Source organism: Mustela nigripes, chromosome 8 (assembly GCF_022355385.1).
Source record: "Mustela nigripes isolate SB6536 chromosome 8, MUSNIG.SB6536, whole genome shotgun sequence".
Taxonomy (NCBI): Eukaryota; Metazoa; Chordata; class Mammalia; order Carnivora; family Mustelidae; genus Mustela; species Mustela nigripes.
The window spans coordinates 5,187,976-5,203,375 of NC_081564.1; the positions used below are offsets into that span (position 1 = coordinate 5,187,976).

The window sequence follows — 15,400 nt, forward strand, 5'->3', positions numbered from 1 at the left end:
TTTGGCCGTCCCCCACCACACACACGCAAGGCTTCGCTAGGGTTCGTTTTCCCTTCACTTGGCTCGTCGGCACGGAGAGATGTTCCGGTCGGTAGGTGTCTGCAGGGAGGTCTTCGGGGTGGCTGTGCATTTTTAAAGATTTTATTTGTTTATTTGACAGACAGAGATCACAAGTAGGCAGAGAGGCAGGCAGGTGGGGGTGGGGAAGCAGACTCCCCGCTGAGCAGAGAGCCCGATGCGGGGCTCGATCCCAGGACCCTGGGATCATGACCTGAGCCGAAGGCAGAGGCTTAACCCACTGAGCCACCCAGGTGCCCCTGGCATACATTTTTAAAAGAAATCAGGCGGGGCGGAAGGAAGGTCGGGCAACCTCTCGGGAAGGAGCGGGCTGCCTTCACTTCCTCCCTGGTGCTGACGAGGGCAGGTTCAGCAGCCCAGGCTAATGGGGCAATGGGCCTGTGCCTGGCTTGCCTCCGGGCAGATGAAATGCCTTCAAGAGGAGGCTGGTTTGCTGTGAGCCCCTTTGGTCTCCCCCTGAAGCAGAGGTTCACGTCCCCTTGATGTGAGGAGGGCAAGCCGGCTGTTGCGAGAGTGGGTCCTCGACGCGGCAGCAAGCGCCTTCACACGGGCCTGGGTCCAGGACACCCCTCCCGCCAGCCCATTTTACAGATGTGGTGACAGGCTGAGAGGTGGCCTGAGCTTCGTCCGTCAGCAATGTGTCCCCAGGTTCCCCGGTGTTCACCCTGCTCTGGCTTCAGGTCGACCAGCAGCCCTCCCCGTGCTGTTGATGGCGTCAGTCCCACTTTAACACCCACGCCAGACACCAGCTCTGAGGCTCCTCTCGATTCCGCCTCCCGGGCCCTGGCTGAGGTGTCGGCGTGCTGACTAGCCCTGCTGTGCAGAATCAGCACAGAGAGGTCAAGATCCTCATCTGAGGTCACACAGCCCCTGAATGGAGGAGGCAGGAGTTAGCCCAGGCTTCCAGTTTCTACACCTCGCCTGGGACTCCTGGCTCCCCAGGCCCCGTGGGCTGCAGGTCCCCAGGCTGCGGCCCGGCCGTCTCCCCAGGTGCAGGGACTCCCCCCCGCCCCCCCCAGCCCGGTCTCACTGTTTTCCTCTCCCCTCCCCCCGGGCCGGCAGCAGCAGCAGCAGCAGCAGCAGCAGCAACAGCAGCAGCAGATGCCCCGGAGCAACCAGGAGGAGAAGGAGGAGAAGGACAAGGACAAGGAGACCGAGAAGGAGGAGGAGAAGCCCGACGTGGAGAACGACAAGGAGGAGCTGAGCAAGTAAGACGGCCGGGCCGCCTGGCTTTGCGTCCCCAGGGAGCGGCGAGGAGGTGCTCCTTGGAGGCCGGGCTCCTGCGGGCAGCGCTCCGCAGACTGTGGGGACAGCGGTTCGGCACCTGCCGATTGTCTGCCGGGAAGGGAGGCATCTTTGGCTCCGTCTGAATCCCCTTCCGGAAGCCCGCCCGGCCCCCTCCCCTCTCCTCCCGCCCGCCCTTTCCTCCTGGAACCCTCCGGAGACTTCAGAGACTGATCGCATTTGAGCTCGACTCCTGAGCTAATACATCTAGGCAGTGACTTTGGAGCTCTCTGCCGCCTCGTCTCTCTCCCTCCTCCGCCGAGTCTCCCGAGATGCCGGGCGGGGGACGGGGGAATCAGAGGAGCTAGCGGAAGGACTGGGGATGCAGGCGGGCCCTGCCCTCACCTCTAGAATTCTCGCTGTCAGCGTGAGCTCTTGCAGATCAAGGCGCAGCCTTCCGTGCCTGCCAGGGGCGGGCACCGAGCGCGGCCAGCTGGAGGTCCGCGCGGGGGGGGGGGCGCACAGCTCCGTGCCAGGTACCTGGAAGAGGCTCAGGAATGTGGCTTCGGAGAACATCTGGCTTCGTTACCCCCGCCCCCCTCCCGGACGCCCAGGGAGGGCCTTCAGGAAGATGAATGGGAGGCGGGGATGGTAAAGCGGAGTGGCCCCGTGGTCCGCCCTCCTGAGTCTGCTTCTGAGAAGGCTCCGGCTCTGGGTACGGAGGTCACACGCACCCCCACACACCTGGCTCGGTGGCACACGCCCGCAGGAGACTTCCCTTTTGTGCGTGCTGCGAGGCACGGTGGCCCTTGATGATATGGCCAGCAAAGCGAGGGCCGTTCCTAGAGGCCCGCGGAGCCTCTCTGTTTTGGGGAGTGAGGTGGCCCGTCGGTGGTACCCACCGGCACCCCGTGATATGGGAGAGGGTAGCTGCTGCCCGCCGGCCCTTCCCCTGAGCGTCCCCTGCCTCCCAGCGTCTGACTGGTCCAGACCCCCCACCCCTGGCAGCCAGCGCTCCTCGAGCTAAAGAAAAGCAGGTCTCTCGCAATGGTCGTCTGGTCTCCAGGCGTGGACGAAGCCATCCCTGTCTCTGTCTCTGGCCTTCAGGGAGAAGACGGATGACACCTCGGGGGAGGACAACGATGAGAAGGAGGCGGTGGCCTCCAAAGGCCGCAAAACGGCCAACAGTCAGGGAAGGCGCAAAGGCCGAATCACCCGCTCGATGGCCAATGAGGCCAACAGCGAGGAGGCCGTCACCCCGCAGCAGAGCGCGGAGCTGGGTGAGTTCTGGGCCAGGGAGGACCGTGGCTTCTGAATCCCAGCTTGAGCTTCTGAACGCGCTGGGTGACCTGGGGAGAGCTCCTAAACCTCTCTGTGCGCCCTCATCTCCATAGCGCTTGCCGGGTGTGGGAAGAGCCCACGACGGTGCCTGGGGGTGCGAAGGGCTAGTGGCTGTCAGCCCCGGTGATCCCGGAACTGGGAGGGTTCACATTAAAATCCAGATGGCCAGTTTGGGTTCTGTTTTTTAATGAGAAAATCCGGCCGCACCTGGCCCTCATTTCTTCCCGGTAGCAGTTGGCACCGAGTAGCCCTACCTCTGTCTAGAAGGACCTGGGCGCAGACTGTACCCCCCCACCCCGCCCGTTCCCAGCCCCAGTAGGCTCCCGGGTTCATACTTCACTTCTGTGGGCTTCCGTTTCTCCTGCTCAGCAGACGTCCACCCCCAGGGGCTCTGAGCACCCCCCCACCTCAAGTTGTAGGGGGGTTGAGGGGAGAGATGGCTCTAGTAGCAGTTCTCAAGTTCAGCCACAGGGGGGCAGCCAACGTGTGTCTGTCATCTGTACTGTTCTGGCTGTTGTTGGGGGGGGCACTGACCTTCCCAGCTCTGTGCTCAGGCTGAGGCCCCGGCCACCAGGATACCTCCCCAGGGTGGGAGCTGATGGAGGTGAGGTTTCGTTGTCACAGATGCCCTCTACCCGACACCCAGGGTCCGTATCAGACACTTGTCCCTTCTTCCTGTGGGAGGTAATTTGTACCCATTTCATAGATGGGCTCTTTGAGGATGTTGCCTCCATAGTCGTGAGCTCACCGGGATTCAGACCCAGCCCCACTGGCCCCAAATTTAATGTGACTCCTATAGTCGTTTGCTGGTTGCCCCTTGGTGCCCGGAGGCTGATTCAGTGGAGGGGGGAGGGGGGCGGCTAACTTCTGGGAAGCTCCTGTTAGGCCCCAGGCTGACGCTGGGGCAAACACCCCCCGGCCCCTCCAGCGGGCTGTCCCAGCACCCCAAAGCTCAGACTTCTAGCTTCCCTCCGAGGATGCCTTGGGAAAGAAGGGAAAGTTCGTGAGGTCTCACAGGTTGGCAGGCCACAGCAGCAGGGAACGGGAGCATCTCCCCTCTCGTGGCGGGAGCTGTTCCTTCTCCTCTCCCTCCTGCTGGAGCTTTCCCCACTGGCCAGCCGGCCTCTCCCCAGCACATCCTCTGGGCCTGGTGCTGTTTTAGGCGCTGAGTCCTTGCCGCTGGCTCCTCGTGTCTGCCCTCTTGGTGAAGTCTTAAGCAATTTACAGGGCAAGAACTGGGCTCCTATCTGGGGGACCTTGGAGGAGAGATCCAAAAACAGCGCCACAGTGGAGGCCTGGCCAACTCTGTGAGGTCCGCGAGAACCATGTCCCTTCTAAAACTTCCTGCCGATCAGGTGGAGTTTGGGGAGAGTACAGCAGTCGCCCCGTAGAGCAGCATTCTCAGTGAGGGACCTGATGAGCCCCAGGGGACAATTCTGGCCAACAACGGCCATGCCTGGAATGCTCGTTGATTGTCACAGTTGGGGTGGGGACTGCTGGCAGCTGGTGGGTGAAAACCGAGGGTTTAACAGTAAAGAATCACCCGTATAGACAAGTCCACGCTCACCTGAGGGCCCCGTCCACCCAAAGCTCGCGTCCCGAGTGCCCCCGACCTTCATCTGGTCACCGAGCTTTCATGTAGGTCACCCCCTTCCCAACCAAGTGCATGCAGAGACAGTCCTCACAGTCCAGACCCTAGACCACCTTAGTGTCCCCGCCTGTAAAATGGGCTGATGACACCACCGCCATCCCAGCGGGCCGTGTGGAGGCTGGGCCGCCCCTCGGGCTGCTGCCAATGCATCCTGTCTTCCGTTTCAGCTTCGATGGAGATGAACGAGAGTTCTCGCTGGACGGAAGAGGAAATGGAGACGGCCAAGAAAGGTGAGGGGCTCCGGGGGCTCTGATCCGCCCTGACTGGCATCCAGACCCCGCAGCTCTCGTGCTGGGGAGGGTGAGGCACGTTGGGCCTGACCCACACACGGGCTCTGGAGCCATCTGTAGGGCCAGGCTCTGCTTTCGGGCTGATCTCAGATTGCTTTTCCTTGGAGTCTTGGTTTCACCCTGCAGTGACTGCGTCGTCAGGCACACAGTGTGACCCCAGGGTGACACTGAGGCACAGCTCCGAAAAGTTGCAGCTCAGGCTGTGCGCACGGGTCAGTGGACCGCTTCTGTCGCCTCCGGGGTCAGCATGTCGTGGCCCCGTAGATGCTGGTGGCAGCGCACCTGGGCGTCTTGGAGGGGAGGCCCAGAGCTGGCCAGCAGCCACCACAGCGGGGTCACAGGGTCAAGCTGCGTGTCCCCTTCAGCTGTGTCATCTCTGTGGTTGGAGGCCGTGCACGGTAGTGCTGACCCCGTGTCCTCCCTTAGAAGCCAGCTGCATGTTCATTGGAGCCAGAACAGCCGGGTCCTTCCCTTCGTGGCTCAATGACCTATCTCTGTGCCTCAGTCTCCCGTTCTGTGAAGTGGGAGGGGCATCCGTGAGGAATCAGAGGTAACAGGCATCGAGGGGCCTGAGCACGGGTCCTGTACCGTCAGGGGCTGCATCTGCTTGGGTTCCCCTGGTCTCGGGGCTGACTCCTTGCTCGCCATGCCCAGCACTGACAGGAAGGCTGAGGCCGGGGGTGCCTGAGCTCCATTTACCCACCTGCTCTCATTTACTCTGGTCCCAGCTCCCAGAGTGGCTCGTGTCCATCCCGTTTCACAGAGGACCAAGTGAGGAGTGAGGCCAAGGACGGCCTGGGGCCCGGAGCAAGTCCAGGCCTCCAGCTCTCGTCCCCCTGGCCCCACCAGGGCCCTACCGCAGACGTGCAGCTTCCTGTGCCCAGGGCTCTGGGTCATGACTCACAGAGGGGACAGATGGCCTTTCTTGTGAAGGCCCCGGGCACCCAGGGGCAGGCGAGTGTGAGGACGGGACAGCCTCCAGGCCCCTACACTCCAGCCTGGGAAGCGGGTGCTGAGTAGCCTGAGTGCTCTGCCCTGGGGTTTCAGAAACTGACCAGGAGCAGCCCCAGACCTGAGCAGGGCCTTCCCTCCCAGCTCCTGTCTGGGCCCCCTGCCCCCCTGAGGCCCAGACCCCTTTTCCGAGCTCCCCGCCCTTGGCGAGCAGCGACCCTCTCAGCACTCGGGAGAGGAGCCCTCTGCTTCCCCTCCTGGGCGAGGCCCTGGAAGGTGCAGGCCGAGCAGCACACATGGGGTCCTGGGCGTCCTCTCTCACTGCGGGGCAGAGGAGGGGTGCTGTTAGCCCCGGGGCGGGGGGCGGCGCACGGTGCTTTTTCCTCTGTTGGTTTCTCTCTGTTCTCTGTCCATGCTGTGGTTCCAGGCTGGATTGCACCACTGGGTGCAACGGAGTCTTCCCTGAGATCGCATGAGTCTTTTTTTCTCTTTTATGGAATTTCGGCGAAACACGCCTAACGCAAAATTTACCGTTTGCTCTTTCAAAGTGTACAAGTTAGTGGCATTAAGCGCCTTCACAGTGTTGTGCAACCATCACCTCTGTCTAGTTCCAGAACGTTTTACCACCCCAGACAGAAACCCGATGCCCACAAGTGGTCACGCCCAGCCCCCGAGGCCCGCCAGCCTCTGGCGTCCCCTAACCTCCTTTCTGTGTCTGTGGATTTGCCGTTCACCCGAATGGATCCCGCGGGACACGCCCCCCGCGTCTGGCTTCTCACTCAGCCCTGCGCTGGCGAAGTTCGTCAGTGGTGTTGGCGTGTGGGCTTCGTTCCTTTTCGTGGCCGGGCTGTAGTGCCCCGCGCGGGGTCCTGCCGATGCGTCCATGGGTCTGTCGGTCGACGGTTATGGGGGCTGTTCCTGTCTTCGGGCTCTTGTGAACAGAGCCACTGGGAACACCTGTGCAGGATCGCACATTTTGTCAAGCACCCGCGAGTCCCCTGCGTACCCGTCGTTGGCAGTGATGTCACCCGGGACCCTCCACTTCCCCTCTCACCGGGGCAGTGAGGGGCTCTGTGTGCAAGGCCCAGGACCGCCAGCCCGTGCTCCCACAGCCCCTCTCTGCCGTGCTCCCCCACCCCGAGAGTGTCTTCTGTTGTCACGGCGGCTCCACCCCTGGCCCCCCTCCCTGCTGCCTGGGAACCGGGAGTTGGCCAAGTTGGCGGCTGTCCTCTCTCCCCCTCTGGGAAGGGCAGATCTGGGGAATGGGAGGTCGGCGGGGATGACTCACCGGCCGAGACGGGAGTGTGCCCCGCTGTCTCAAGGTTGGGTCCTCACAGCGGCGGTGAGCTCATCCCGCGTCCTGCCCACAGAGACGACCGCGCGAGAACCCCCCGGGGACTGTGCACGCCAAGGCCCTGCTCAGTGACATTTGTAATAATGCGATGAGCGCTGGCGTGCTCGTCTGCCGTGAATTACAGCAATCTGGACAATTACTGCTCAGGGTGGCTGCTAATGGCTGTGTGTTCCAGGCGGCGGGCGGGGGCGGGGCGGGAGGCAGGTGCTGGCAGCCCGGGGCCGCTGGGCTCCAGCATGAGCCTGCGGGGAGCGGGGAGATGCTAGGAATGCTGTGGAGCCCCCCGCCCCCCAAATCCAGCCCTCAGGAGCCCAGGAAGGGACTCGGGAAGCAGCTCAGCTGCAGGCAGATGGCATGCCCTTAGCTTGCTGCTTAGCCTTCCCATTGACCTGGAGCTTCACCTGAGTGGGGCAGGGGTACCCAGAGAGGAGCCGACTTGGTCCCTCCTTTGGGGAGTCCGGGGAAGCAAGTAGCCGGCTGTCCCCAGGGTCTTGGGGTTGTTGAGCCTGCCCCGAGCATCCCAGAAGACCTCCAGCAGCCTGGCCTCAGAGGTTGAGCCACAGAGGACCCCCTCCTCCCCTCCCTGGAAAACCAGGCCTTGTAGCTCTGGGATCTCAGGCACATCTGTCAACCTCTCTGTGCCTCCGTTTCCTCTTGGGTCTGGCGGGAATTAGACTATCTCCCGCTGTGTGGGTTTCCTGGGGCTGTCCTAACAACATACAGACAGGGGGCCCTAGACCAGCAGGGCGTTCTCTCCCGGCTCTGGAGGCCAGAGGTCCACAGTCAGAGTGTGGGCAGGGCTGTGCTCCCTCTGACTGTAGGGAGGGAACCTGGCTTGCCTGTCCAGCCTCCGACGTCTGCCTCCGTCCACGGCTCCCATCTCTGCCTCTGTCTTCGTGAGGCTGTTTCCCTTTTCTTTACAAACACCCTTACTAACCCAAGAGGATCTCACTTCAATGTGACTTTATCTCCGAAGAGTCTTTTCCCCAGTCGGGTCATGTGTAGAGGTGGCAGGGACCTGAAATTTGGAGGCAGCCCAGTTCAGCCCAGTGTAGCCGACACTGGGACTCCGTGAAAAACAAAGCAAAACCCAGCGGTGTATCAGGCATATTGAGGTCCCCGTCACCATTTGTGACTGTCATCCATCCCCCAGCCGGGTGACCTTGGCCTGGCCCGTCCCTCTCCTGGCCTCCTTCCGCCCCGACTCCAGCATGTGGCTGGGACGCCATCTCCCGGGGGCATCGTAAGGGGGGCACAGACCGTAAAGGTACAGTTCTTAGTATACAGTCGGCGCTCAGAAGCGGTAGGCCCACAGTTCAATACAGAGTGTCCGGAGCCTTTCGTGCTGAGTTCAGGCCCTGCTCTGGCCCTTGCGGGGGTGTGACCCTGAGCAAGGGTGTGCTCCTCTCGGGCCTTGGCTCCTTGTGCACAGCTGGAGAAGCAGGCTGGAGGTGAGTGACCTCCTTGGCGGAGGTTCCACAAGGACCGAGAGGGTTCCCCGAGATCGGAGCCCCTGGGCTGGCACCCAGAGCCCAAACGATAGTGAGGGACACTGCTGGGTACTTCTCAGTGTTCCTGGATACAAGGCAGGTGCTGGTCTTCGTTCCTTCTATTCAGATTTGGAAACCAAGGCTCAGAGAGGTTAGGTGAGCTGTCCCAGATCACACAGCTCTTAATTGGTGGTGCTGGGGTTTGAACCCAGATACTCTGGTTACAGAGTGGGACTGGGGCCGCTGTGAGGTTTGAATGAGTTAGTCCGTGGGTCGGGCTACTATTAATCAGATAATGAGGGGCCCATGGGTGGCTCCGTCAGTTAAGCGTCCGACTCTTGATTTCGACTCAGGTCCCGATCTCGGGGTCGTGGGCTCGAGTCCCACGTGGGGCTCCGCACTCAGCACAGCGTTTGCTTGAGATTCTCTCTCTCCCTCTCCTGGGGCCCCTCCCCCTGCTCCTGTGTGCACTCCTGCGCGATCACTCACTCTCTCGAAATAAATAGAGAAAAGTCTTTTTAAAAGATCACATAATGAGGGAGGGAAGGACATCCCAGCAGCAGAAACAGCATGAGCGAAGGCCTCATGGCAGGGGCAGTGTGACAAAGTCAGAAGATGTCGAAACACGCAGTGAGGGGGAAGAGAAGGGGAGGGGTGGAGAGGCGCTTGGGATCCTGGCCTTACAGCTGTGGGATGGAGGCCCAGAGCGTGGGGAGTGGGGAGGAGGGGGCACAACAGCTGCAGCGTTCTGGGCAGGCAGGTGGGCACCTTCTCTTCTTGGGCGCACGGAGCCAGGGCTGCCTGCCCTGGGGCTCGCACCAAGTAGGGACTGAGCATGTGCAGGAAGCAGCCTCCCCAGGAACCGGGCAGCTCCAGGGAGCTGGCTGCCCGCCCTCAGGCTCTGCGCCATGCTGGGCAGGAGGGGCAGGCGAGGCGCTGGGCTGGGATGTGAGGTTCTAGTTCCCCTGGGAAAGGTCAGCCTGGCCTGGCTCGGAGTCTTGACCCAGCTGCGCGGGAGGCCTGGGGCTCTGCTGGCAGCTCATCTGGGTCCCCAGCATCTCTTCTCCGGTGGGCAGGGTGCCCGCGGTGGAGGGGGCGGGGTAGCCCCTGGTCACACTGTTCCAGACCAGGAAGAGGTGCTGGTCTGGCTCCATGCTGCCAGTCCCTCCCTGGCCCCAAGTGGCCCGCCTGGTGTAGGGAGAGAGGCTCGGGGAGTGGCCCTGCATGGAGGCGGCCCAGGCAAGCCTCCCGGGCTGGGTGGCTCTGAGGCTGACCCCAGTGCAGACACACGCGCTTGCACTCGCTATTTCTCTCTCTCTCTCTCTCTCTCTCTCTCTCTCTCGCAGTAACCCTGCGCCTGCAGCCCTCGCCCCCCGCGCACACCCCCCACCACTTTCAAAGGGAGTGAAGGAGAAACCACTAATTGCTTTGCACCTCTGAAGTGCTTGTTGTGCACACTGGCTGCTTTAATTAGTTTTTACGGATGAAGAGTCTGAAGTTCAGGGAGGGGAGGCGTGAGCCCCAGCCCCGGAGCTCAGAAGAGCGGGCCCTCCCCACACACGCATCCGTCGCCCAAGCCTCCTGCTGCCCCTACGGCGGGCGGCATGGATGAGAGCGGCCAGAGCGCACTGCCAGCCCGTGGCACACACACTGGCAGAGGCTGGGGACGGGCTGTCGGCGCGGTGCTTCGTGCGCCGGCAGGGCTCACGTGTGTGGGGCTACCTCTGGTGCCGGGGTCAGCGAGGGCCCAGAAGGGGACAGGGCCCGCCCTCAGAGCGGGTGCCTGAGGGAGGCTGACGTGGGGATGGGGGCGGCACCAAGGGTCGTCCGGAGGGACAATCGGCGGCATTCAGGGTCGTTGGAAGGGACAGGGCGGACGCGGATGGGGAGCCGCTGCCACCCGTGGGCTGCAGGGCAGGGGTCGCATCTCCGGCACTTTGCCTCCCCGTCCTGGATGCCTCGGCATGTGCTGGAGGAGAAAGTCAAGTTTCTGCATGACTTCGGGACGAAGGAGGCTACCAGCCTCAAGGGCAGGCTCCCAACCCCGCTGTGGTCCCTTGTCAGCCCCCTTGAAGCTCCAGTGAGGCACCCACCAGGCCTCTTCACTCCCAGGAGAAAAGCGGGCGCGTCGGCTGCCGACCCTCGGAGAGCGGCACCTGGCCAAGGGTGCTGAGTGTCGTCGCGGGGCAGGGCTCGCCGGTTGAAGCACTTCGTGTGAACTAGTGCATCAGGCGAGTGTTCCACAAGGGTGGACGTACACGTGTGCCTGCACGCATGGGCACACGCGCACAAGCACAGTGCGCTTTGCAGAGGAGAGCGCCGAGGTCCGGAGCCATGAGCCGGCGCTTGCACCGCAGACGGCGCAGAGCTGCTCGGCCTGGGAGCCCGCTCTGTGCTCTGTAGGAAAACCTGATGCTGAGCGGGTCACGTGGCATTTTCCCGGGGGGGTGGGCAAGGCGACATGGGGTCACACATAGGTGACTTCTTTTCATTGAAAATGTCTACTGGATCGTGTGTTGGGGGAGAGGTGGCCGTTGGACGTCCCATCAATGATGTGTGGCTCTAATTGCTGAAACTGGGGCTTGTTTTTAAAAGCATAAATGGAAAGGAAGAGGCAGGTAAGTCAAAGTTCAGGCACGATGTTGTCTAGCCAGGATCCTGACGGGATTTCGGGACTGGCCGGAGTTTTGGAAGCTCTGACACAGAGTCAGTGCCCAGCCGGGTTGCCAGCTGAATGGCTGAGTCTGCGTCCAACCCACCCAGGGCTTGGGGTTTCTGGAAGAAGGAAGTGCCGTGACTCAGGACTAAGCCCGCTGGATTTTTTTTTCCCCTCTCCTTCGACAGTGTTTTGGGCAGAAAGTTTTGTTTCGCAAACTGGAGTTTCTTTTGGAAAATGGCAGCTGGCAGGAGGGGTGGGGATGTGTCCCTCTTGGAGGGAGCCTGTGCTCTTCCTGGAGAGAACAGAAAGCCTCAGGGTTGGAAGGGGTTGGCGGGGGTGGGGGAGTCACTGTGTTTCCTGGAAGGGGGTGCTGGTTTTCCAGAGAGAGCAGCCGTGGCATCCCTGGGACACGGATGGATGGTGGTCTGCCCCCCTCCTCCCCAATCCCCTGCCAGGTGCTACCAGGCACCCCCCCCCCGCCCTGTTATCTGAGCTCACGGATGGTGAGCTGTTGGTCGGGTTTGCAGACCCTCGGTGGGGAGAGAGCTGCCTGTAGCCCGAGAGGGAGCTGGACCAGGGACAGAGGCCTCTCTGGGGGCTGAGTCACTGCTCCCATAAGAACAATTTGTCACCAGCCCCTGCACGGTGCCTGGAAAGCTTCCTCTGAGGGTGGCCAGAGCAGTCAGCGGCCAGAGCAAGACCCACCCTGGGCCACGGTGCTGTGATGCCCCTCCTGCTGCCCCCCTGCAGCCACGCACTGCTCCTCTGTCTCCTTCAGCTCGAGTATGTGACTCAGACCTCCTGGCTCGACTTCCTGTCTCGGTCAATTTCACTTCCTAGTTCCTGCCTCCTGACTCTTCAGAACGAAACTCTTTCCTTAGAAATTAGAAGTGGGGTCGGGGAATCCAGACCGCAGGGGACCTCGGGAGAATCTGCCCTCTGGGCACAGGCGTGGAACTTTGGCGGGCCCTGCCTCCATCCTCGTCTGGTGAGGGTCTAGGGCGCCCTGCCCTATTCAGCCCCCTCCTCTCAGGAGCTCCTTCCTGGGGGCCTCAGAGAGGTGGCACGGGGGCCATGGGACACCCAGGGGAGCCCCCCAGACCCAAACACTTGAGGAATCCAGAACTTTGTTCACTCGCCAAGTGCCTTCTGCATGCCAGGCAGTTACGGGTGCAGAGACGTGACAGTCCGTGAGCCGTGGAGCAAAGAGCTAATTTCAGAATGCTCCGCGGGCAACAAAGCCTTGCGATGGCAGGGTGGCTGGGGGATGGCTTTAGAGAAGCTGGTCAGGGAAGGCTTCTCTGAGGAGGTGTCCCTTGAGCTGAGGGAGGACAGAGGCAGGTTTGTGAAAAAGCCATGCAGGTAGAGGAAGCAGCTGGTGTTAAGTGTCCTGGGTCATGCTCAAGGGCTGGACCTAAAAGGTCCCGGCGGGTGGGTGAGCAAGAGGAGAAGTGGGGAGCAGGCTGGGTGGGGGTGCGGGGCTGCTTCTGCAGGGCCTCACAGACACACGGAAGCCTCTGGATTTTATCCCAGGAGGCATGGGTTGTCACCCGTGCTCTAAAAGCTCACTCGGGCCTCCTCAAGGGACTCAGGCAGAAAGTCCTGGGTCCCTGACACGGTTGGGATCCCAGGTCGAGGGTTGGGCGCACAGGTGGGTCAGGGAGGCCTGTCGTTCCTTGGGTTTCCGTGGGCAGGACATAAAGGCTGAGGGCTAAAGGGACAAGCAGGTCGGTGACCCCGGAGTTGGAGAAATCGGTCATGACCTGGATCTGGCTCCAAAGTTCAAGCCCGTTAACTTTCAAACTGCCTGTGACAGGTCTCACAGCTGTTGATCGGGGCAGGCGGCTCTGGTTGTCAGGGGTGTCTCGGAGAGGGAGGAAAGAGGCCGCTGTCCCCCCACCCCCCCCAGACCCTTGGGCAGCAGAGAACGAACTGTGTGGGGACTCCAGCCCCTTTCCCCAGCCCTCAGTGGCTGGAGGTCTCATTTGCACTCAAGTCCTGAGCTGCTTCTGGGAATGTGAAGCCAGCCTGGCCCTTCCGTAGCCCCGGGGGGGCTGGAAGGAGCGCTCCTGCGGCCCCAGACCTCCAGAGTGTCCCAGGGAGGGCCTGGCAGCATCCGGCCGGGTGGGGGCGGACCGCAGGTGGAAGCGGCAGCGGGGAAAGACAGCGGAAGAAGCTGTTTGCTCCCCGTCTGCTGGGGTGGAGAAGCTCTGTTTTTCTGAACCCTCATCTGTTCTTACCGCTGCTGCTGACGCCGCCACCGCCACGGATGGGGAGAGAGGGAGGGGGAAGCCAGTGCCAAGTTGGCCCGCCCCTTCTGAACCTGGGCTTCTGCCACGCTCCCCCGCCCGCCCGCTCCCGAGAGCCTCCGTCTGGAGGTCACATTCAGCCCTGACGACGCGTCTCGCTGGGTCAGGCAGCAGGAAGAGCCAGCCCAGGCGCTCGGCGAGGCGGCTCAGGGCTCCGCTGCCCCGTCAGGCTGGGCTCTTTGGGTTCTGCCCCGCGGGGGGGGGGGGGGCCGGGGGGGGGGGGGGGCTCCCGGCCAGCACCCTTTGCTGAGCTCTGTTCAGGGTGCACTCGTGCCTGGAGGAGCCTCGGACTCGGTGCACCCTGGTGACGCCTGGCACTGGGCAGGAGCACACAACTGACAAGTTCCCGCCGCCCGCCCCCATCGGCGAAGGGCACCTCTCACGCCCTGGTCTGCGGTGGGGGGGGGGGGGGCGGTGTTAGGACTGGCAGCGCCGGAGCAGCGGGCGGTAGGAGCCCTGGGCCACCAGGGGCGGGCGGTGCGGAGCCGCTTCCCCGCCCTTCTTGAGCCAGCCTCCGCCCGCCGCCCTCCCCTCCCCTCCCCTCCCCTCCCCTCCCCTTCCCTCCTCTCCCCTCCCTCCCTCCCTCCCGCTGCCGCCGCCACCGCCGTTGGACAGAAGGATGTGAGGCAGAGCTGAGCGGGAGCAGACGCCAGCCACAAGCCTGCTCCAGCCACAAGCCTCGCGGAGCCGGCACCGCGGCCGCCCAGCCTCCCGCCTCCCAGCCCGCGGCTCCCAGCTCCACTCCCTGGAGCATCCTCCAAGCCGTATGTTTCCGGAAAACTTGGCCGAGGGGGAGACGCAGATGAGAGGATGTGAGTGAGGCCCCAGGAGGGGCTTGGGGTGGCGTTGGGTACCGGTGACAGGGACCTGGCTGTGGCCGGCAGGCAGGGGACGCAGGAGTTCTGTGCCCGAGGGACCCCATCCCCACCCCTTCCCTTGGGACCCCTTCTCCCCACCCCCCCACCCCCCACCGCGCCTTTCTGGCTGTCAGGCTGGGGCTGTCAGGGGAGGGAGGGCAGGACCTCGGTCAGCTTGGGGCAGGCTGGCGGGGGCGGTTCTTGGCTGGTGCACGCTCAGAGGCGCTCCCTCTAGCTGGATGGGGGCTGGGGGGCTTTCCGCTGGGTCGAGTTTAGGTGGTCTGCAAGGCTCGGTGAGGTCTGAAGCGCTTGTCCCTGTGCCCAGCACCCTCAGCCTAGGGAACAGGAACCAGAAGGGGGCCCTGGCCAGCGACATGAGGACACTCACCCCAGCCTCTCATGTAGCTGTCAGGAAACCGAGGCTCAGAGAACAGAGTGGGCGGCTGATACCACACAGCACTTCCCAGGCAGGGCTTCTGGACTCCCCTGTCCAGAGCTCCTCCTGGAGTCACCGCTCGGTTTTGGGAAGGGCTGGGTGACCCTGTCACCCTCGTCAACTCCCGCGGTTGCTGCTGCCACAAGTGGAGTTCATTAGGACCCTGAGGCCCCCGCCCGCCTCCAAACCACCTCCTTATTTCTGTGTTGAGTTTGGAAAGGTCAGCCTCTCTGGGGTCCAGCCACCCTCCGGGTCTCCTTGCTCTTCCTATACCCCCCCCCCCCCCCCCCCCCCCGGCCCCCCTTGCGCCCCCCCCCCCCCCCCCCCCCACCGCACCATCAGGCCCAGATGGGAGACCCGCCCTCTCCCGCCCAGGGTTCCGGCCCGACGTGTTTGCCTGGGCTCCCTTGGCCCCGGCTGGGGAAATATAAATAAACTCACGTCCCGTCGTCCTCCGCCAGGTTCTGTGGAAGTGGCAGCTGCTGCTGGCGCAGGCGGAGGGAAAGGTCAGGGGGCTGGGTGACACTTGATCCCAAGCCCCAGCCCGCCCCTGCGCGCCTGTCCTTGAGGAACCCTGAGGAGCCCGCTGGGGCGCCACGTGGCCCGTAGCCTCCACGGGGGAGCAGGTGGCCTGTCGGGCTGGCACACGGGGCCGGAGGCAGGAGAGCGGAAAACCTGGGTCCCCTCTTCCACTCTGCCCTTGGTCTGTCCCCACGAGCTCGCGAATGGCTGTGGCCCCTTGAGCCCGTCCCCGCCCCCC

The 15,400-nt window shown here is 63.1% G+C and overlaps 1 protein-coding gene across 21 annotated transcripts in view; it reads left to right on the forward strand.

Annotated features, from left to right (window-relative positions):
* NCOR2 (nuclear receptor corepressor 2) overlaps positions 1-15,400 on the forward strand; it is a 177,496-nt gene that overhangs the window by 109,112 nt on the left and 52,984 nt on the right. For 19 of the 21 annotated variants that reach the window (XM_059408204.1, XM_059408218.1, XM_059408222.1 and 16 more), the window contains 3 exons: positions 1,137-1,286; positions 2,410-2,582; positions 4,462-4,524. In XM_059408204.1, coding sequence (XP_059264187.1) covers positions 1,137-1,286; positions 2,410-2,582; positions 4,462-4,524 — 386 coding nt within the window. The remainder of the gene's footprint in view (positions 1-1,136; positions 1,287-2,409; positions 2,583-4,461; positions 4,525-15,400) is intronic. The other 2 variants (XM_059408208.1, XM_059408212.1) reach the window with 2 other exon arrangements.